The 22,873-nt window shown below is 44.7% G+C and overlaps 1 protein-coding gene across 1 annotated transcript in view; it reads left to right on the top strand.

Moving 5' to 3' along the window:
• Vwa3b (von Willebrand factor A domain containing 3B) overlaps positions 1-22,873 on the top strand; it is a 176,942-nt gene that overhangs the window by 62,875 nt on the left and 91,194 nt on the right. The window contains 3 exon segments of the mRNA XM_035453446.1: positions 2,472-2,476; positions 12,997-13,184; positions 19,696-19,850. Of these exon segments, the coding sequence (XP_035309337.1) occupies positions 2,472-2,476; positions 12,997-13,184; positions 19,696-19,850 (348 nt within the window).

Genomic DNA, 22,873 nt, shown 5'->3' with positions numbered 1-22,873 from the left:
CAGCCAAGAGAGGTGTTCCGGTAAGGGTCCCCTGTGCTGGTTAGTTATACAAAGTAGAGTTACCTGAGGAGAGGTAACTTTAATTAAAGAATTGCCTCTATCATATTGGCCTATGGGCATGCCTGTGGTGCATTTTCTTAATTGATATAGGAGGATCCAGTCCACTGTGGGTGGTACTTTCCCTAAGCAGGTGGACCTGAGCTGTATAAGAAAGGTAACTGAGCCAGTGAGCCAGTAAGCAGTGTTTCTCTGTGGTCTCTGCTTCAGCTTCTACCTCCAGCTTCCAGTCTTGAGCCCCTGCCCTGTCTTCCATTGATAATGGACTACAATGTAGACATATAAGCCAAATAAATGCTTTCCTCCCCCAGATTGCTTTGATCAACGTTGTATCACAGCAGTAGCAAAGAAAGTTAGGCAACTGGCCCTTATCACTACTTCTTCAATTCTAAGTAGCCCAGCCTGAGTTACCTCCCGGATGGGTGGCAGGAGAGAGTTATGCCCGGGACTTAGACTTGAAACTCAGTACAGAGCTGCCGTGGTGAAACAGTAGTGGGGCAAAGCTATGTGATACCTACCATTAGGCCACTACCTGCAGAATGGGCAGCTGGACTGTGTTGGGCCACGTGACTGACTGCTTCCATCACTCCCACTTTAACCCTAGCTGAAGAGCAGGGAGTAAGACATAGCTCACCATGCGGAAGGGCTAGAAAATAAGCCCAAAAGATTTGTGATAGTGATCAATTGTAGGCTCGCTGCAGTAAGACCCAGCAGCTAGGAGAAACTGGAGGTGGGTCGAGCTCACGGATGGAGCCTCAGGAAGAGAAGAGACCTGTGTGCTCATGGGACAGACTCTAGTTTTAGCTATACCATATCTGGTTTGGGAGTAGGTTCGAGCACACCCCCTCCTGAGCCAGTGCAGATTCCTGTCACTATGAAAATTAGGTGCAGCCCACCTTACCATCACTGTTGATGGCCAAGGGACTGTCTCTATCATCCCCATCCTGCAACTTGGGTAGCACAACTACTACAGAGATAGAGGCACTAAACTGTTCTACCACCTGGTAGAGACTTGTGCCCCAACGTGATATACTTGAGTTTTGGGTTGCATCTCAGCCAGCTGTGTGGTAGGCCTCAGGTACCCAAGGCTGTGTGGGTACTTCCAGCTGTGAGACTCAGAGGAAGCTTAGATTAGCATATGCTAAGATGGTTAAGGGACTGCCTTCACCAACATCCCCCCAATCTGGAACAGCACGTCATCATGACCCAAGATCACATTTGATGTAAGACAATCAGAATCAAAAGACTTTCTGGAATTGAGTGCTCAACTGGTCAAACTGAATGCTAGGCATATTCTAATGGCCTCCATCCTAGATCTGCCAGTAGATGGGACCTCTGTGAAGTAGTTATAGTGTTAGAAGACAACACCACACTGGGACATGAATCACTGTCCCAGTTGGTATCGCTTATGGTGGTGGTGATGGTTGTAGATCAGAGACTCACAGAATCAGCTGGCAACCCATAGCCATGTAGGCCTGGGCTGTAGCCTAGTTGTTGGGCTGGTCTTGGCAGATTGTTGGCTTTTAGGGTGTACATAGGTTGGTGACATTAGTAGCCATAGTTGTGACTAGGGAGCCATAGCTTGAGACTGATCACACACTGTGACTATGTTCAGAGCCATACAGAATCCTTTGGTATCTGCCCTCGGGCTGGTGACTGTGAATGAGACATGTGGACCTTTCTAGGTCACAGGGAGTGGCTTGTGAGGACAGCCTACTCACTTGATGCACTGTCTTGGTTCTTTCTGAACAACACACCATCAGCGTATTCAAGAAATCTGGGCTTGGGTTGCCCTTTGTTCCTGAAACAGTGACCACATGCTGACAGCAGACTCATGGCTTATCTCTACCCGGGTGCCACCCAGTGCTGAATTAATGAAAGTGACCACATGATTTCATATGTCAGCATGCATCTAGTAGGTGTGACCAACCTTTTGACGTTGAGAATTGTTATTGTCATCTACAAGATTCATGCTCAAGGTGTTTTAAGTGTGTGTGTGTGTGTGTGTGTGTGTGTGTGTGTGTGTGTGTGTGTATGTTTTGGCTGCAAGTATGTCTATCCACCCTATGCATGTCTGGTGTCCATGGAGGCCAGAAGAGAACATTAGATTTCTTGGGACTGAAGTTACAGATGGCTATTAACTACCATGTGGTGTTGGGAATTGAACCAGGTCTCCTAGAAAAGCAGCCAGTGTTCTTAATCACTGAGCCATCGTGATTAAGCCCTTCACAATGTTTTAAACATGTTTCTGATCTTGTGTTGGGTTGCATCATAGCTATCCTGGATGGTGGCACCCATCCAGGTGACATGACACCTGGAAAGTAAACAATGGATCAATGATAAAATCAAGAAGAAAATTCATTTTTTCCCCCTGATACCACATACCAAAGCCCACAGCAGAAGTGGTATCAAAGTGAGAGTATATAGCAACTTGTGCCCCGGTTGGTAAAGTCGGGAGATCTAAGACTGCTTATCACTGCCTCTCCAGGAGCTGGGGGAACTAGCCATGCTGCACATGAATATAAGGAAAGAAATAAAGATTTGAGCAGAGAGGAAGTAGAAAGGATAAAATCCACCAAAGATTGGCAAAGCAGAGTTCTTCAGACAAACCCTGACTTAGACTTAAGTAAGAAAAGGACAGGTGACACCAATGGAGAACAAGTGACACTTCACAAAGGGAGGAGGTCCCTGAGGTCACTGTGAACAACTATGCACCAACAAGGTTGATAACCTGAAAGAAATGGACGGGTTCCTAGACAGCGATGTACCAATGCTGAATCATGAGAAAACAAAACAAACAAAAAAATCTGTTCAAGGATTTGATGTCAAGAACGTATTAAGGGCCATTTGTTTTATACCAAACAGCTGCAATATACTGAGAGGTGAAATCTATGTACCTTCTCTTAAGATCCAGAACAAACCAAGCATGCCCACTTCATCACCTTTATTCAGCACAGCTCTTGTAGTGTGAACCAGAACACTCAGTCAAGAGAAGGAAAGAAAAGGCATGCAGCTTGGAACCCGGTGAGCTTCGGCTTCAGTGAGAGATCCTGTCTCAAAATAAATAAATAGATAAATAAATAAATAAATAAATGCAACAGAAGATATTCAACATTGACTTCTGCCCCCCCCCACACACAGAGGCAAAATACTTGTTTAGACATACAAAATTTGAGTTTATTATTAGCACATGCTATTGAAGAAGTGATTTGTCACCTGACATTAGACCATGACTGGTTGAGGTTGTGCACTGTTAGCTGCAAACAATCACTAAGATTACAAACAATACAACAAAGGAGATGAAATGAGATATCAAATTGAATAAAAACTCTTAGGAAAGAAAGATAGAGGACAGAAAATGGGTTTGGCCAATAGGGAAAAGCAGTAATGAGAGTGTTTACCTAGCCATATGCTGTTCAGAGGGTGCTGGTTTCCACAAGGCAAGTGTGTAATTGGTTGTTGTGGTTAATTATATTTCCATACAGGGCTATTGATAAAGCACAGGAGGCGGGGCTGCCTGCAAGGGGCACCGGCACACTCACCTCAGCACTCCCTCTGTGTAGGATCCGGGCAGAACCTGGCCTTTGTCATAGAGTATTAAATAATTTTGACAAACTTCTTTTTGGATTATGCTACAGCTCAAACATTTCAAGGGCTCCTCATGGTTTAATCGTGAACACCGAGCGAGAGCCCCAGAGTTTACTATCTGAGCCCGAGCTCTGACTCTGAATATTGGCTTGTTCTAAAAATATCAAATTTGATGTCACGAGGCTAAAGGCTCTTTCAAGCCCTTCAGGCAGGTTTTGAGAGAGTGTTTATTGAACCAACGGAGAGGGAAGATGACCATTTTGTTGTTGCTGCATTAAATAGCAAGCAAGATTTTGTTGTAGTCCCGAGTGGTGGTGAGTTGTAGGGAACTGTAGCTGGGAATGTATTAAAGATTAGAGCTGGCTTGGCACATTCCTGCCATGTGCCTCTTGGTAAAGATGCTATCTGTGCCACAGTTTTCTAAACAAGCAAACTGTGAGCCCTTGAGAAAGCTACATTTAAAAATGCATAGAGAGCTGGGGGGAAGGTCAGTGGTTACAAGTGAGCATGGGTCTGAGTTCAGTTACCAGCATCCACGTGGGGTGGCTCACAGCCACCTGACATTCCCTTCTGGATCTCAGGTACCCACACTTAAGTGTATGAGTGTGTGTGTGTGTATGCACGAGTGCATGCATGTGGGCAATTTTTAAAATATTAAGTTAATCTTTAAAACAATAATTGATACCACTTCTAAAAATGTCTCAAAAATGTACACAAGGAAGACATATTACTTCCTAGTTCAGTCTATGAGACCAATGTCACCTTCATACCAAAACCAAGGACTTTACAAGAAAAGTAAATTTCAATATTTACTATGAAAAAAGATAGAAAAATTCTTCAAAATAATGGCAAACTACATGCACCAGAAAAAAGAATTATACAACTTGATCAAATGAGAGACATCAAAGAAACCTAAGGTTGGTTTAACATCTAAAAGTCAACAAATATCATATACAATACTAACAGAATATTAGGGGGAACCACACAGTTATCTCAACACAGATGGGAAATCATTCAACAAAAAAATCCAACAGCCCCATCATGAAAACAAAAACAAATGAAAGATAAAAATCCCAAGAAAACAGAAATCCAAGATAACCTTTAAAAATAATTAGTTTTGACCAGGTGGTGGTGGTACTTGCCTTTCATCTCAGCATTTGGGAGTCAGAGACAGATGGATCTATGAGTTTGAGGCCAGCCTGGTCTACAGAGAGAGTTCCAGGACAGCCAGGGCTACACAGAAAAACCCTGTCTTGAAAAATGAAAGAAATATTTTGTTTCTTTTTATTTTCTGTATATGACTGTTTTTGATTATATGATGTATAGGTATCATGTGCATCCCTGGTCCCCATGGGAGTTTGGAGAGGGCTGGAACCTCTGGAGCTGAAGTTACAGATAGTTATGAGCTGCCATGTGGGTGCTGCAAACTGACCCCAGGTCCTCTGCAAGAGCAACAAGTGCTCTTAACCACAGAGCCATCTCCCCAGCCTCTATTTTATTTTAAAGTGTGTGTGTGTGTGTGTGTGTGTGTGTGTGTGTGTGTGTGTGTGTGTGTGCATGTCACATGTGTGTGAGTGCTTATTAAGCCAGAGGCATTGGATCCTCTTGAGCTGGATTTATAGGAGGTTGTGAGCCAATTAATGTGGGTGCTGGTAATCAAACTTAGGTTCTCCACAAGGGCAGCCAGTGTCCTAAACTGCCAACTCTTTTCTCTGACCCCTAAAGTCTCACTCTTAACCTGAGAAAGAGCATCTGTGAAATACGCACAACTAGAGTAACCAATGAGAGACTGATAGTATTCTTCCTGATGTCAGAGGAAAGACAGGATGTCTGCTCTCACTGCTTCTGCTAAACAGAAACCAGAGTCTAGCCAGCACTGCCAACCAAGAAAAAGAATATTTACAAAAAAACAGTTACTCATATAGAAACCCTACAGAATCCACACATACACACACACACACACACACACACACACACACACACACACACACACACTGTCAGAGCTAATAAATACTTTGTCATGGTTGCAGGAAGGGGAGAGCATCAAAGCCCAGTCAATCGTATTTCTAGAGATTAGCAAAGGATAGGCCACGAGTGAAGTTAAGAAAAGAATTCCACGTATAAATCCACCAAAAATTAAATGTAAGGGTCTGGGGTGATAGCTCCATCAGCAAAAAGCTTGCCTCCAAAACAAGAGGACCTGAGGTTTATCCACAGAACCCAGGTAGAATGCTAGGCATGGTGGCACATGCTTATTATTGCAGCAGTAGAGAGGGGGACATCCCTAGTTCACTGGGCAGGCACTCTAGCCTAATTGATGAGCACCAGGGCAATGCGAGACCTTGTCTCAGAAGAAGGGATGGTGTTCCTGGGAAAAGCACTTGAGGTTGTCCTCTGGCCTCCACATGAACATATGTTTACACAGTCACACACACCCACACGTGAACACACACATACATACACAGGCATAGACATTTAAATACTAGGAAAAATTAATGGAAGTGGCATAAGAATTGTATACTGAAAAGAAGATGCAGATCGTTGATATTGATAAAGTCATGTGATAAGCTTGTTTGAGATGGCCTCTTCCAAACTGACTTTATGAGTTTAGCACAATCTCTGCAAGAAATCTCAGCTGGCTTTTGGGCAGAGATTGACAAGCTGTTCCTAAACTTATATGGAAATGCAAAGGACACAGAATGGCCAGAAATGGTCTTGAAGTTGGAAGATACTTGTGTCTCATCTTTAAAAATTTGCAACAGAACTGTAATAACTGAAGGCCATGTAATGCTGGCCAAAAATAGATACATAAAGGCCACATGTGGTAGCATTCTGGAAGGCCGAGGCAGGAAGACAGCAGTCTCAAAATCAATTGGGACTCCAACGTGAGTTTCCATTGAGCCAGGACTATACAGAAAAACCCCCTGAAAACACAGATGCGTAGGTTCACAGAATGGCCCCAAAGTAAATCCATGTACTTATTGTAGATATAATTTTGACAAGAAATTTCAATGTGGAGGAAATAACCTTTTAACAAATGACATGGGAGCAAATGGATTGTATACATGCACAATGCTCTTGGCCTCTTATCTCACACATACACAAAAATTTACTCAAAATGCATTAAATACCTCAGTGTAAAAGTTAAATTATAATACTGTGGAACAAACATACACAAAAATATGTATTGTCTTAGGCTCAGCAGTGGTTTGGCTGTTAGCAATAGCAAGAGTAGCAGAGATAAGATAAATGGCACTGTGATGGTTTGAATGAGAGTGACTCTCAGTGATGTCCAGTTAGTACAACTGTTTAGGAAGGATTAGGAGGTGTGGCCTTGTTGGAGGAGATGTACCAGGAGGCCCAGTCTTGCTCACCCTCTCTGCCTGCAAGCTGCAAATCATATGAAAACTCTCAGCTGCTTCTCCAGCCCCATGCCTGCCTGCCTGCCACCATGATGAGAATGGATTAAACCTTTGAAACTGTAAGCAAGCCCCCAATTAAATGCTTTCTTCTATAAGTTGCCTTGGTCATGGTATCTCCTCATAGCAATAGAACAGTGACTAAGACAGGGACCTCAGAAGTGTATGCTGTTTCATGCTTCAGTGGACCCTATGGAGAAAAGGAACAGGCACCCAAGAACGGAAGTCTTTAGAAATAAGATGTTCACGAAGACTCTAAGTGAAGAAAAGCAACGGATGGTTACAATTTGGAAATAAAAGAGTGATAACCCAGCCTTCATTACATACTTAGGAGACCTTCAGATCTCACAATTTCCCAAACTGCCAAAGTCTGTTTAGACTTTTCTCTTAACCTCGTCTGTCCACTTTATACCCAAATCCTGAATTAGCTTATAGATCTTGCCCACAACCTGGCTATTTTTTTAAAGTTTTTTAAAGGAAGATTTATTATTATTATTTTTCTAAATTTTAGATGTATGGGTGTTTTGTGTCTGTGCATCACATGCGTGTAGGACCTGTAGAGGCCAGAAGAGAGCGTCAAATAGTTACTTGCCACCATGTGGGTGCTGGGAATTGAACTCAGGCCTTCTCAATTGCTGAGCCATCACTCTGGCTCCCAGCCCAGTTGTTTCTAAAGTTGCTGTTGGAGGTATGGGTTGGTGCCTGCCCCCCACCCCCACCCGTGGTTCACGGTTGAAGTGGACATTGGGTGCAGGCTCATCGGAGCATGCTTCTGTGATTCTTCTGCAGCCTGCGCTCCTGGTAATGTTTTCGTGCGGGTTTGTCACTGGGCTGAACTATTGCTCCCCAACACCTGGCAGTCTGGGCAGGTGTTATGGTTTAGCATTCTCCTGAAGCTGCCCCATTCACAGCTGAGATGCTGCTGGCAATGAAAACCATTTCCAACACATATCTCATAGTGACGAAGAAGACAAAGGAGAGAAGTGTGGACCAAAGGATTCTTATTTCTCATCCACGTTCTCTTCATTGTTAGTACTTTGCTTTCTTTTTAAACCTGGGTCTTTTCTGCCTCATTTCCTTTTTCTCCCTTTCTTCTCCACCCTCAGAGGGTTCTAGGAACTAATGACCCGAGGATTGGAATAAACAAATTGGGTGAGCGACAAAGCCCTTCATTGCAATGGAAACCATACTTTGATTTTTACAGATTTAACAAGAGGAAAGTAAAAATAAGTAAATAAATAAAATCACTTCACAGTATTCCAGGGGAGAACGGGCCCAGAGCTCCCTGGGACTCCACTTCATTCTCCCTTGAAGGTCAGGGTTTCAAATTCTAACAGGCTTCTGCAAGTTACCTGATAATCCTTTTGGAGCAGAGTCTAGAGCTTCCTGCTTGGACTCAGACACACATTTGACATTCGACACTAGGCCCCTCGGTGCATCCCATTGAGGCCTCAATCCCCATGCGTAGTGCTCAGGACACCAAGGATATTTTCCTCCATCTTTGCCGAGAAGCATCTGTAGAACAAGGGGTTTCTGATCTCCATCTCCGTCCTCCCGGCTGGTACCTGTGAGGTACCGGGCACATGGCGTTCAGCATCCAGTGCTTTAGCAAGTGTTCATTAACAGAAATATCAGACAAGCGCAGAAGTGTGTGCAGCTGCACAAAGGTGGACCTCTGGCTCATGCCATACAGTCATCACCGGTCCCCGGGCTCCCACCCGGAGCAGGTGTCATCACCTTCAGAAGAACCACGGGACTGCAGCTCTCCTCTTCTGAGGGAGTCACCCAGCAGGTGGGACTGGAACTCCTTAGAGTTGCTGTCCATCTTCTTCTGTTCCCAGATGCCCTCAATTCTGTTCCCTCCCTCTCTCTTCCCTCCCTCCCTTCCAGTGTGTATCAGGCTCTGGTGTGTAGGTTACAAGACCTCTATAATTCTCCGCACAGAAAGACTCTGGAACTAAATAGCTTCAGAATCCCAAATAGTAGGATTGGGACTCTTGTTTGTGGTGAGATCCCCTAGCCCATGCTCTGAAAAAAAAAAAAAATGAAGTCATCAATAATCCCCAAGGTTTTTTAGGTTCCTCAGCTCTTTGCTTTAAAGAGCCCTCTCTCTGAGTAGCAGCAATTGGCACTCAGTGGGGGCGCAGAGCATGTGGAGTTCACTGCAGAATCATCAGATTGATGCTATCTCTAGAAACTGAGTGCGTTCATTCACTGACAGACAGTACTCAGATCCAGCATAGCAGGAATGATGTAGCAGTTGAATAGGTTTCAGTGGAGGAGGACCGAGGGTACAGTTGGGGGAGGGGGTAGTAAATCCTTAAGGATCTGATTTTGAGGGTAGGCATATGGGAGTCGGGAGGGGGTGAGTACTGATAAGCCATACACAATATCATTTTGATTGAGCCCCGGGTTATATATACCACGATGGTTTTCAAAAGCATTATTCAGTATGGTTTCATGCCTGAAAAAAGAAATGTTTGAGATGGATCAGTAGGACGGAGAGGACCAGGCAAGTAAATTCTGCAGCGTGGATTTGCTCCACGGTCTGCTTCCCTTGTGCTTTGGAACTCCAAGAACATCTTTAGCAGTCTGCCGTGCGGATGAGGAGGCCTGTGTGTTCAGCGTCACTGTGAGCTCACACCTCTGCAGTATGCAAAGGCTCAGAAGGTGAGAATTCATGCGGCACTCTTAGTTAAAATAACTGCAGGAGAATTGGGAAAGGATCCCTTAGTGAGTGATGCTAATGAACAGGCGATGCTCTCCCCTCCTCAGGCTAACAAGGCTCAGCCACTAATTGGTGTAATTAGCAGTGAACGAGTTTGAAAAATGCTTCACTTTCCTCTCATTTCTCCAGCTCTGTTAATGCCTGAGCTCTCTGCTTGGATTGTTTGGCTGCTTCTGATTTCCTTTATGAAGCTCAGGTTGGAAGGGGGGGTCTTTGCCCCCTTTCCAATGGTAATTGAGAGCCTGACTCCTGCCCTTAAGCAGCTGCATCCTTGCTCCTGCATGATGCTGGAAGGTGAAGGTTCATCTTGGACTCTTTAAAAACCCTTGCTAGGATTGGTTTGCATGGCTTCCAAAAAGTTCTTTTTCTTCTACGTTTGGACTTGTGCTTGATGAAGGGCCTTCATCTTTTTTTTTTTTTTTAAGAAGGTAGCCCCCAAAACAGGGCAAACCGTTATGTGTTGCTATGGAAATCAGTGAATGAAAATTTTATTTCCCATTACCCTGATTGAACAGAGAAAAGGAAAAAAAGGAAGCAGCTATATAAGGAGGGAATAAAGAAGAGCCCAAGACACAGAGAGTAATTAACAACAACTGAAGAAATAATAGGAAGGTTTCTCCAAGGAGTCTGATCTCCCCACAAGAAACAATCACATCTTTCAACTGCTTGCAGTGGTGCCAGGAGCCCTCCAGGGAAGCTTCAAGGGGCTGGTGTTCTGGAGGCCTCGGATTGAGTTCCTTGAGAAGGGTAGGAGGACATTGTGGTTTATATGGAAGCCAACAGCTGGCATTCAGGATGGTGCTCAGAAGGGCTTTTGGTGCCACGTTGGCTGCAAGTTTGAAAGCAGAAGCCATCTTTGATCAGTTCCAATGCTAGTATGTTTCAGAGTGAGTTCTGTCAAGGCATTGTATTGAAATCCAAGGACTCGGCTCATCTGACTCACTCATGGACAGCCTCTTTACATGTTATCGAGAACTAACTGGCTGCAAGCTGTTTTATTTCCCCAAGTCCTATTCTAATTATATAGCCCCTTAAATGTGGTAAGCCTGGCAGTATTTTAATCTTTCATTTAGAGATTTATTTTTATTAAAAAGTGGTGTGTGTGTGTGTGTGTGTGTGTGTGTGTGTGTGTGTGTGTGTGTGTTGTATGTGTGTAGATGTCCTCAAAGGTCATAAGAGGACATTGGATTCTTCAGAGCTGGAGTTACAGGCAGATGTGACCTACCCAAGTATAGGTGCTGGAATCATAAATTTGGCCCTCTGTAAGAGCAGTACATGCTATTAACCACTGAGCCATCTCTCTAACCCTGTGTTGGCTAATTCTTGTCAACTGGATACAAACTATAGTCACCTGGGAAAGGAGAACCTCAAATAAGGAATTGCTGCCATCAGATCTGCCCATGGGCCTGTCTGTGGGGCATTTTCTTGATTAATGATTGAAGTAGGAGGGTCCATCCCACTGTGGGTGGGGCCACCCCCTAAGCAGATGGTCCTGGGTTATTCAAGAAAGCAAGGTGTGTCTTCAAAGCAACATTCCTCATGGCTTCTGCTTCAGTTCCTGCCTTGAGTTCCTGCTTCGGCTTCTCTAGATGATGAACTATAAATGGTAAGCTGAAATAAACCCTTTCAGTTAGTCCAGTGCTTTGAACTATAAATGGTAAGATGAAATAAACCCTTTCAGTTAGTCCAGTGTTTTGTTATAGGAATGGAAAGCAAAGCAGAACAAACTCTGGGAGCAACTTTTAATGACAGTTAAGACAATGCCTTGTAGTTTTAGGCTCTTATTGACTATGATTCAAAAATATTTAAGAAGAAGAAAAGCCAACTGTACCAGCAATGCGCAGGTTTTTTGTCATGGTTCCTTAAGCAGTACAGTATAGCAACTGTTTGTAAGCATTGTCTTGTGTTGGGCATTATATGTCATCTAGAGAAGATCTCAAGTGTACAGGAGCAAAGATGTAGGGTTTGTGCAAACACTGCATCATCACAAGGAGTTTAAGCAGCCTCTGATTAAGATCGTCAAGTATGGTCCTTGAACCAGTTCTTCCTGGATACAGGATACAGCGGTACTAGTAATTTTTGGAAGACACCAGAGGAGAATATACCTAAAGTTGGTTGGCATTTAGCGTTCTGCTCTGTAACCTGTGAGATGAGATGAGATGAGACATCCTAGATATTATAACTACAGACACCTCAGCTGACAGATGAGGTTTCTGAGCCCACAGAGCCAAGAGCCAGGCTCTAAACAGGGATTAAATTCACCAAAGGGGCCAGGGAGCTTCATGGGAGGCACCCTCCCATGTTTGCATGTTGCCTGACCTTGCCTGTCTACAGGCTGCATGGACCTCCTTCTTTTAACCCCCTGTCACAAAGCACATTCAGGTGACCAGATTCGCTGACTTGCTGTTTGCTGAAGCAACACAAAATGAACTGATGCAAAATCTTGGTCTCCATCTCAGACCCCAGCTCTTGTGCATGTTGCTAGAGTTGAGAAACCTCTGATATTGAGAACTGCCGATGAGAAGCCATACTCATTTGGGCCCTGTTGCCATATTGGGAACCAAATATCAACCACATGTGGGGTTCAGTCTCACAACATTTCTAAGTCATATCACTAGCTTTATGTGAGTTATACCTAAGCCATGAGCTGGATTTATAGAAATTCAGGCTTTAGGAGTCCCTGGATTAGTTAACAGTGTGTCAAAAGAAAAGCCCACCCTTCTCCCATACTGAATAGAATGAATGCATTATTTCAATGATCTGGAAATGTCCAATAAATATAAATATAAAATCAAATTCTCTCCAAGAAGGCCAGGCAGATACCATCTTCCATCTGTAGGTAAAGATACTTGCTTGAGCTCAGAATGGCCAAATGGGTGAATCACACTGGGGCCACTTGCCTAAAATAGCAGATGGCACAGCCTGGACTTGAACCCAGAGATTCTAATCCTGTATCCAATGCTTCCCTGACACATGACCCTGGTCCCTCAGCCAGAGCCATTCTGATGTGAGGCCAGACCACACACATAGAGGAGGAAATGAGGTAAAAAGTAAGAGTCCTGCTGAAGTGCACTTCCTAAAGAGACACGTGGGCTCTCTGGTCTTGCAGCAGGAATGTTCCAGACTGGTAAATACGAGGTTGGGAGTGTGAGGAACTAACTGGTGATATAATACAAGTGGCTGATGAAAATATGATTCCAGGAGCAGTGTCTGTTGAGAGTAAGAGAAATGCAGAAGATAGCTGGGATTCTCAGAAATGGCTCCAGAAATACGGCTTGAAGGCTCAGAAGCTGACCTTTTACGATGTCCTCGCCGACTGCTCCTTCCGCCATTCTGATGGAGTTGTTGATATAAAAGCCAAACCAGAAGACGAGTCCGTGCAGACCAGTGCGGTAGGTGGAAGCTGGTGAGGCTGTAGGTCTTCTCTTGTTTCCCCAGGGGGGCAAGAGGGGTGTGTGTGTGGGGGGGGGAGTGTTGTGGGTCTTCTCTTGTTGTCTGGGGACAGGGGGGTGAAGCCTCTCTCGGATCAGAAGCCAAGGGAAAGACCACATTGAAAGGGGTCAGGGGAGGAAATCATCTAGGGTTTACATGAAATAGATGTCCCTTTACTTCCAGCCTTCTCTAAATGGTGTCCATGAGAGTAGTCAAAGCCTGGACATGGCTTCTACATACATGTCTTAGTCTGTTCTGAGTGGCCAGAACAGAATGCCTCATGCTAGGTGCTTTATGAAGAAAACTCTTGTATTTAGCTCACACTTTTGGAGACCTAATGCCAGATAGGTGTTATCTATTTAGCCTCTGATGCAGTCCCCTAGCTCCCAGCTGTGTCACAGAGGAGCAGAAAGAGAAATAGCCATGGGCAGAAGAAGTCCGATGTGTTGATGACTTCATCCTGCAGCAAGATCTCTCGCCGGGAGACCAGCATCACTTCCTGTCATCAGCAGTACCCCATCATCTTCCAGTAGACTTACCCCTTAGAGCTTCCCCACCACTCAGCACCACCACACTGGGGACCTATACCACAGACACTTTTGGAGACACACTTAAATTTTTAGGCTATAATGGCAGATATAAGTGAATTATACCCAAGCCACCTGCTGGGCCAACAGAAGTTCAAGTCTTGTAAGTGCCTGGATTGTTCACTGTTATGCCAGAGGAGAGGCTCTTTGTTCTCCCAGTCTTGTAAGTGCCTGGATTGTTCACTGTTATGCCAGAGGAGAGGCTCTTTGTTCTCCCATGTTGAATAGAAGGGAGAAACTGCTGGTGAGTGTGTAAAGAGCCAGGCACCTCTGTGGTCCTCTTGAGTTTTCAAGCATCTTGAAGATGCATCACTCCAGTGAGCACCTGCCCGTATATAGCAGATTTTCAGTAAACACAAAATCGGATTCTCCAAAGACTCATAGCACCAGCTGAGCATGCGTTTCAAGCTCTGAAAGATGCAATTCCATTGTACCAAATGGGATCCACAGGGAGGCAGCGACTCACGGTGTCTGACTTGGGCTCCCAAAGACCGAGTCATTCTCAGTATGAATGATTTCTAAGCTCTCACACCATGCGTTTGAGTCATTAGTTCTGAGGTGGGGACCAGGATTTTACATTCATTCTGTCCTAGCCAGCCCGTTTTGTGTTGCTGCAGCCCACTGTCTGAGGCTGGGGAATTTATAAAGAAAAGTAGCTTATGTAGCTCACAGTTCTAGAGGTCAAAGGGTGTGGTGTAGCATCTGCCCAGTTTTTCTGGTCCAGGCTCTCCATGCTGTGTCAACTCAGTGTGGAAAAGGAGGAAAGTAGGTGTGGGTAGAAGAGCACATAGATGAGAGAAGAGAGAAAAGAGACGGGGAGATAGGCTGATCGGCAATGGTTGATGTTGGGTTTCAACTTGATTTAGAATCCCCAAGGGTGGGGGCTGGGGGGGCAGGACGACACTTTGGGCATATCTATGAGGGAGTTTCTAGACTGGGTTGAGGTGGGAAAACCTACCTTAAATGTGAACAAAGCTGTCCTAGACGTGGGCAGCGCCAGGCCACGGCTTGGGATTCTAGACTGAGGAGCCAAGCGCCAGCATGCATCTCTCTTCTCCCTGACTGCCCATGCAGGGTGAGCAGTCTCCTCCTCACGCTCCAGCTGTCATGACTTCCCCACTGTGATAGACTATACCCTCTGCCAGGGTCCCGCCTGTATCAGTCCCATGCTACAGAGGCCATGTATTTGGGACTGATGTCTTTGGGGCTGCAATCAGAACCAACCGAGCAGCCCCAGGTCTGACCCTGAGTGGAGGAGTGTGGGTTGGGAAACTCCTAGCTACCCAACGGTGTTAAGGACGAGACAGGGACATCTTGTCATCTCAGGGGGGCTCTCAGTCCATCCTGGAGACCACTGTTTATTCCAGCATCCTCTTAAATAGCTTTCCAAAAGTGGGGGAACTGGCAGAAGACATCTGTTATCATGTATAGAGCTGATATCAAATATTCCCTTTAATCCTCAAGATAGTCCTAGAAGGCATGTATGTTCACAGGCCCTTAGACATTCCACAAGGACCCCAGCCTTCCAGCACCAGGCATGTTCACTAGCCCTCAGAATAGGTGTGGGCCCACCCAGGGGCAAGGTCTATTGTTGCACAAACTAGGAGCCATTCTCCACCTTGGCCAGGCCATCTGGAGGTAACCAGCCTACATCTAAAAGACAAAGGGAGATTGGAGCTCCTGGAATTGAGCTGAGGCCTGTATCCGAAATATCATAATCGATATTTGGGTCCCTGACAACCCTCAAACTATTAGCCAAAACAAACCCACCCTCCCTTTATCCCTCCCTCCCTCCCTCCTTTCCTTCCTCAACTTGGGTTTGTCAAGTATCTTGTGACAGCAACAAGAAAAATAACGGAGGCAGGGAGGCTGACCTACTTTGTACCAGTCCATTCCAGTTGGTTCACTGCTACAGAAATACTTGAGTATCTGTTAGTCACCTTTTAAAGGTATTGAAAGATCCCTGGAGGCTCAGGCCCCCAGGATCTCAGCCCAGGACCTCGGCCACCCCAATCACCAGGCGGAGGCGAAAGCTTGATGCAAACAGACGAGGCTTTATTGCAGTTGTTTAACAAGCTAACCCCATGTTAGCTCGGGCCTTTCATCTATACGCCATGGTGGATGGCTAGGAAAGATGCCGCCGAGAAACCACGGCATAGAGATCTTATAGGGCAGCGTAAGGGGAGTGTCTAGGGGTACGCACAGGCTCAGGATTGGTGTGCCTCCAGGCTTGCCCTGTGTTGATTGGTCAACTGGTTGTTATGGCCCATAGGCCCTCCCAGGGCGATTGCTATGTTCTGTGTGTCATTGCTGTGCACTTGTCCATAAAGCACACCCAGAGCCGTAAAGCATAGCACCACCAGCTAATTTCTGATTGGTTCCTTGCCACGGGGCAGGCATCTGACTTCCTAGTGACCAAGCCAAGGTCAGGCAAACATGTGTTAGGCTGTTACAGCTGCTGAAATGGGGAGCTGGTCCCTTCAATCCCACCTACTGGCACTGCCATGTTAAGGACCAACTCTCAACATGGTGGGGACAAACCACATTCAAACCATAGCAAACACCCAGATGAGGGTGGAAGGTGGAGGACCAGTGCTACACACCTGAGAAACAGTCACGGGCACGTATAGAGCAGGGACCACAATACTCAGTGTCAATGGTTAATACGCCCAGAGAGACTAAGCAATGTCACAGTGTGAAGCAGAAAACCAGTGTGTGTATCTGTGTGAGTGCACACGCATGTGCTACGTGCTAGAAATGGAGGCTGTGGGGGATCAAGGCCCTGCGCAAATACTGGGTCACTTGATATGCATCCATCCTTAAAGGCTGTGATTCGGGGTCAAGGCCATTGCTGAGAGCCTTGTAGATCCCAACAGAGGGACCCTGCGTGCTCTGATGTGTCACCACACTGGCTGACCACCCAGCTCGTTGCCCATCCTCCTTCCCCAGTCAGCAGTCTCGGGGGAGGGGACGCTGTTTTCTTCTAGATGTTCAGGTTCAGCCATGTTGTGCTTTTATGTCCTTACCCCTGTGTGTTTACAATGGATTGCAGGAGGAAAATATATAAATTGAATTAGAAAAATGCAGCATTGACGAAAAGCTTGCTTCCTGGCGTATCCTAGGAGGCAGAGTAATTGCTGCAGCACAGAGGAAATCTCATTAGTGCCTTTCCTCCCGAGCACAGTTTTCTAGCGTTGTAGACATCATTCAGTCATGTTCAGGAAGTCATCCATAACTAAATTTTCACTTAGAAAACATTCAGTCCCGGGTTTTTAAAAGTATCAATCCTCGCCAATTTTGACATGGCCCGCTGTGAGCTTCTGGCAATATGGCAGGCTATGGGCTAGCTCTAATGCTGAACTTTCCCTTCCTTCTTGGCAATCTCAATGAAAATTTAAGGGCCAGTTTGAAGAACATGGCTTATAAATGGCGGGCTTAGCTCACATTTCTTGTGCTCAAGAATAATAATATGGCTAAGGTAGAGAATTATGCTAACTGTTCTCTTTCATAGGTAGTGGGAACAAACATTATTTCTTCATATTTGAAGACCATAGGTCCCAAAGTGGGTTACTCCTAAGGCTGTGTTATGTATTTAGTTAGGGAGACACTGTGGCTGTAAATGGGTAGATTCTTTAGCAGCCAGGGGGGTGAGTCCCTGTATGATTATATAAACACTGGTTTAGATGTGATATGGTTGTGCACATCTGGGAAATGAATGACTAGAAAGATCTCTGTGCATAGGGTTTCCAGGATGGATGAAGAGGTGGGGATCATTTTGCTACCCGGAGCTCCCTTCTTCATGTCTTTAAACTGGGCATTGTCAGATACAGTTTGGGAAATGCCTGTCTAAGCACAGAGCCCAGCAGTTAGGAGACTTTGCCCAGGAGACGTGGTCTTTTCTCCATCACAGACACTGACATTACAAGCAGAGAATCAGCCCTGGGAATGCTTTGTGCTTTGCATCATCTAGATACCTTAGCTGTTGGTGCTCTCAGTTTTCCACTGGAGGCCGGTGTGGTGTGAGTGGGTAACCATCTGGGTTACCATGTCACTCTGTCACTCTGTCATGCTGCTGCCTGATAGCTTGCCTCCACATGGCTTTTGGCTTGCTGTTGCTTCCCTTGGCTGTGCTTCAGACTGCTAGGGAAATGACATCATGAGACTGAGAGCTAGGCAGGGAGGAAGCTTTGGTGTGACAGCCCCAGGGATGTGGTTGAGAAGGAGAGAAAGGGCACCACAGTAGAGGACAGTTCCCTTCACCACTCCCTCTTGGCAGCTTGTGGCTGATAAATCCTATCCTCACCACCTGTCTCCTGGGTCCTGTCCCTATGTGACCCTTGAATGGGTACCCTCTGTATTAGGGGCTGGACTCTCTCTTAGATCCATTGGCCTGCTGTGGGTGGTAGCCTTTTCTTCTCTTGCTGCTTCCTGACTATTCTTACCAAGTCATCAGACTGCCGTAGCACCCCTTGGGCTATGCTGAGACCACCTCACCTGCTGCTGTCCTTGAAGATGAGTTTCTTCCTTGCCACTTCCGACTCCAAGCCCTGTTTTCATTCTTCAGGATGTCAGTCCCCTCTGATCTTTCATTTCTTTATCCCTTCTTCTGACTTTCTCTTCCATCCCACCACTCTCCTCCTGCCATCGGTGTGCCCTGGACCTTGTTATTATGAAAAACTGTAAGCAGCTCACACAATCAATTCTAACCATACCACTTAGATTACTTTCTAGGGCTTTTCCTCTGTCAGCCTCAGTGTGGTCTGCCGGTTATCATTCCTGCTACTTTTCCCTGTCTCTGTGTGTCTGCCCCTCCCATACATCCTCATCACTTTTTCCCATTTTTGATTATTTCATGCATCCAGCACAATCCCAAAGCTATTTAAATTGTTTGTTGAATTTAGAAGTGAATGGTCCTGCTGTGGAGATGTGTGCTAAGAGCTGTACAAATAAAGCAGACATGGGGGTGCCACCTGGCTGTTTTTCTTCCTTACATGGTTTCTGAGTGGCCTTGTTATTAGACATTTAGCCCCAAAGTCCAAGCCCTGGGATCCCCACAGAACAGGCCCCTCCATACCCCAGTACTCCATTTAGAGAGGCAATAGTGGCTGGCAGAGGTAGATTCCATCAACATGGGTGCTGGTCACATTGTAAAGTATGGAAAAGGGGTTCGTTGACCCCAAAGTGTGTCTTTGGGGCACTGCCTTGAACTCTAGTCTTAATACAGGAAGCACTGGGACAAAGGCAAAGGGCTATATACTTCAGCTGTCCTGGGCAGGCTTGATCTGGTTGATCTTGTCTCAGTTCTGGTTCTGTGAGCTTTGAAGTTGTTACTGCTGCTGTTGAGAAGAATGGTGTGGTTCCTGTAAGTTGGCTACTGCTCTGTGTGTGTGTGTGTGTGTGTGTGTGTGTGTGTGTGTGTGTGTGTGTGTGTGTGTGTCTGGGTGTCTGGGTGTTGGGGGGCAGCTCATTATAGAGTCATGTGTCTTTTGAGGCTCTGCTGGTCCTGGAATCCAGAGTAATTGCAGGTTTACCATATACCTTCAGGCACCTTTTGGAGGTGGTATTGGTGGGGTGGGGCGGGGTGGAGGTGGGGATCTGGAACAGGACACTACACAGCAAGATGTTTCAGTTGCTCTTATCATTATCCTTGCAGGGAGGTGCAATGCTAGCCATTATTATGTTATACTCAGGCACTCCTTTGGAGATTAGTATGCCAATGTGCAGATTTACCAGGTGATGGCTTCAGAGGAGACAGATTCAAAACGGAGGCAGAGATGACCAGATTTTATTCCGTTTTTTAGTTATTTTGTGGGCCCACATGAGGAGTGGTGTTCTTTGTTTTCCTAAGAACCTGCTCTAGCCTATGACTTTGTCTTTTCCTTAGGACATCAATAGGAAGACAGTCCATGCCAAATACTGCAGGAGATTCATTCATGTCCCCTGGAAGAATGGGAGTATGGTCCATGTCATCATTACCAAGGAGAAGTTCAAATGGTACAGTGAGAGAATTCACATAGCCCTGGCCAGGATCCAAAGGAGGTTGGTATGTTTGTATGTGGCCACTAGTGATCTAGTCTTTCGTGAAATACTACATGAACGCCACTGAGTGAAGTGGCCAATAGACACCTTTGTCAAAGTTTGACATTGTCAAAGACACCATCTGATTGCTTATTGATGACATTGCTAACAAAGGGAATACTAGTATCCAGATTTCATCAGAACCAGAACACGGAGGTGTTATTGTGTGTGCATGGTGATGTCCATCTTAATTTTTGAGACAGGGTCTCTCGTGGAACTGGAGCTCAGTGATTAGTTAGGCTGGCTGGTTAGTGTGCTGCAAAGAGCTGCCTGTCTCTGTCTCCGAAGGACTGGGGTCACAGATGCACAGCACTACATCTGGATTTTATGTGAATGCTGGGGATTGGAGCTGAGATCTCACACTTTTGTGACAGGTACTTTATCAATGTATTCATCTCCTCAGTTTCCAAAGGAGCTGTTTTGAAGTGATGGCTATTAGGAGATTAAGGGTAGTTCTGTCTGTTCTTTGGGGGCTTTTGTGGGCCATGGAACATCACAGACTATACTGCATCTATACTCCCTCTTATAGAACTATTTCATCTCAAGGCAACTCTTCCATAGCTGTGACGTATAAAAATATATATATATATATATATTATATATATATATATATATATATTAGAAGACAATATTAGAAAGTACATTACCTCCTATTTGTCTTTATCATGTTGCGCTCTTACAATCTGCCATGCTTGTGAGTATGGTGTACTGATGCCATGACCTCAGGGTTGACTTCCTGTGGATGATTTAAATCAACACCCTTAGGTTTCAGATGTCAGAGGACAGCTTTAGACCATGGAGATCAAATTCTCTGAGGGGCATTGGCCCTGAGGTCTCAGAGAACTGGAAAAACAAGAAATTAAAAACACGATGAAGACCCTAGCTCTACCACTTTCTGTTTGGCCCTGGGCAAGTTAGCTAATGTCTTTTTGCATCTGTTTCCTTGATTATAAAGTGGGAATTGTGATGACATTTTGTAAATCTGCTCTGTGGATTATGCCAGATGCTAAATCAAATGGGTTTAAGCCAGTGGCAGCCTGCTATAGCCATTCGAAAATGAATGTCCCCTCCATCCTCAAGCTGTTTTTATTACACAGCCATATGTAACAGATACCCATCTGAACAGTATTTATACCCAGAGCCCCAGCATCTCAGAAGCCACATGGTGATGGATTACTCACAGAAAGCTGTCCCTGTGTCAAGAGTCTCCTCTGCTATGGCTTCAGAGCTGACTCTTGAGTTTATGTTTCTAGTCATGTGGGGGACATACTGATTGCAATGCACCCCAGCCTCTGGGTCCCTTTGTACCTTGCCTTCCTGGTGTCAAGAATGGGCAGGAGCTCTTCTCCTTTTCTATTTTCTGCAGAACTATGAAAATTGGCACCATCTCGACCTTATATGTTAGGCAGAATTTACCATTAACACCATTGAAGCCTGGAGTTTTTGTCTCTGTAGGAAGGTTTTGTGGCACACAACTTGGAAATCAAACTTTTTTTGTTTTGCCAGATACATATGTTTCATTTTGTTGGTAGTATTGTGCTCGTCATCCATACTCACTGATTTTTTTCTTCACTTGTTCTATAAATTATTGAGAAAATTGTTGAAATCACTGAGTCATTTCTATGTGTTTCTTTCAGGTCTGTCAGCTTTTCTTCACTACCTTAAAACTCTGTTAGTTGGTGCATGTATGTTGCAGACTGTTAAATTCACCTGGTGGATCAGCTCCTTCATAACATGAAGTGGCCTGTTCAGCTCTGCTAAAATTCCTTATTAAGCAGTATACTTAGTCTGATAATCTGAATAGTCAGTCTCTCTAGCTTAACAATCACTATGGTCTCCATGGTTCATCTTTTCCCATCTTATTCTCTTTGCCTACCTCTGGCTCATAATTAACTGGGCTTCTTGGAGAGAGAATGTGTACCAGTGATTGCAGTGTTAATGATGATTCACATTTATTAACTTGGTTAGATTTAAATCTGGGATCTTGTCATCTTTTTTTCTGTTTGCATTGTCTCCTTTTTGTTTATATTTTAACTTTTTATGCCCTCTTCTGTTACCTTTCTATGACTTCCCTTTGTCTCCATTGTTGCCATATTAACCCTATCTATTATATTTTTTATTATACATATTAACCTCTCAGTCTGCTTTCAGACAAGACCATACCACTTGTGCATCAGAATATTACAATGAGCCAGGCGGTGGTGGTACACGCTTTTAATCCCAGCACTTGGGAGGCAGAGGCAGGCAGGTGGATCTCTGTGAGTTCGAGACCAGCCTGGTCTACAAGAGCTAGTTCCAGGACAGCCTTCAAAGCCTGAAACACTGTCTCAAAAAACCAAAAAAAAAAAAAAAAGAAAGAAAGAAAGAAAGAAAGAAAGAAAGAAAAAAGGAAGAAAGAAAAAAAAGGGATATTACAATGTCTGTCCCCTGTTTTTTTTAGCAGTTACTACAGACATTATATATGCAGGTCTATGAACCCCAAAAAGCAGTACAAATAGTCTAATATCCTAATCTAATGACTAAAAATTAGAATAAATGCATGTTGTATTTGTCCATGCCTATTCCTGTTACTCTTTACTCCTTTGTGTAAATCTAAACTTTATTGGGCATTCTTTCATTTCTAACTGAAAGGCTCTGTTAGTATCCATTGTGGTTCAAGTCTGTTAGTGATGAATTGTATTAGCACTGTTACAGCAAAAAACCCTTTAATTTACCCCCCACCTTTTAAAAAAGATGTTTTTGCTATGTATAGAATTCTAGTTTGAAATTTTTATCAGTTGTTTCTTTTTAAAACCTTCTATGTATTCTGGCCTGTGTGATTTATGATGAAGAGGCCTTTATTCTTAGACTTGTTCCTCTGAATGCATTGTGAATTTTTCCGCCTCTGGCTGCTTTTAATCACTAGGTTTCATCAAATTCATGATACACTTTGCTGTGGTTTCTTCTCTTCTCCTCGGTTGGGTTCTTGGACCACTCTGAATCTG

Source organism: Cricetulus griseus (genome assembly GCF_003668045.3).
Source record: "Cricetulus griseus strain 17A/GY chromosome 1 unlocalized genomic scaffold, alternate assembly CriGri-PICRH-1.0 chr1_1, whole genome shotgun sequence".
NCBI classification, from domain to species: Eukaryota; Metazoa; Chordata; class Mammalia; order Rodentia; family Cricetidae; genus Cricetulus; species Cricetulus griseus.
This window is presented reverse-complemented; position numbering and strand designations above follow the sequence as displayed.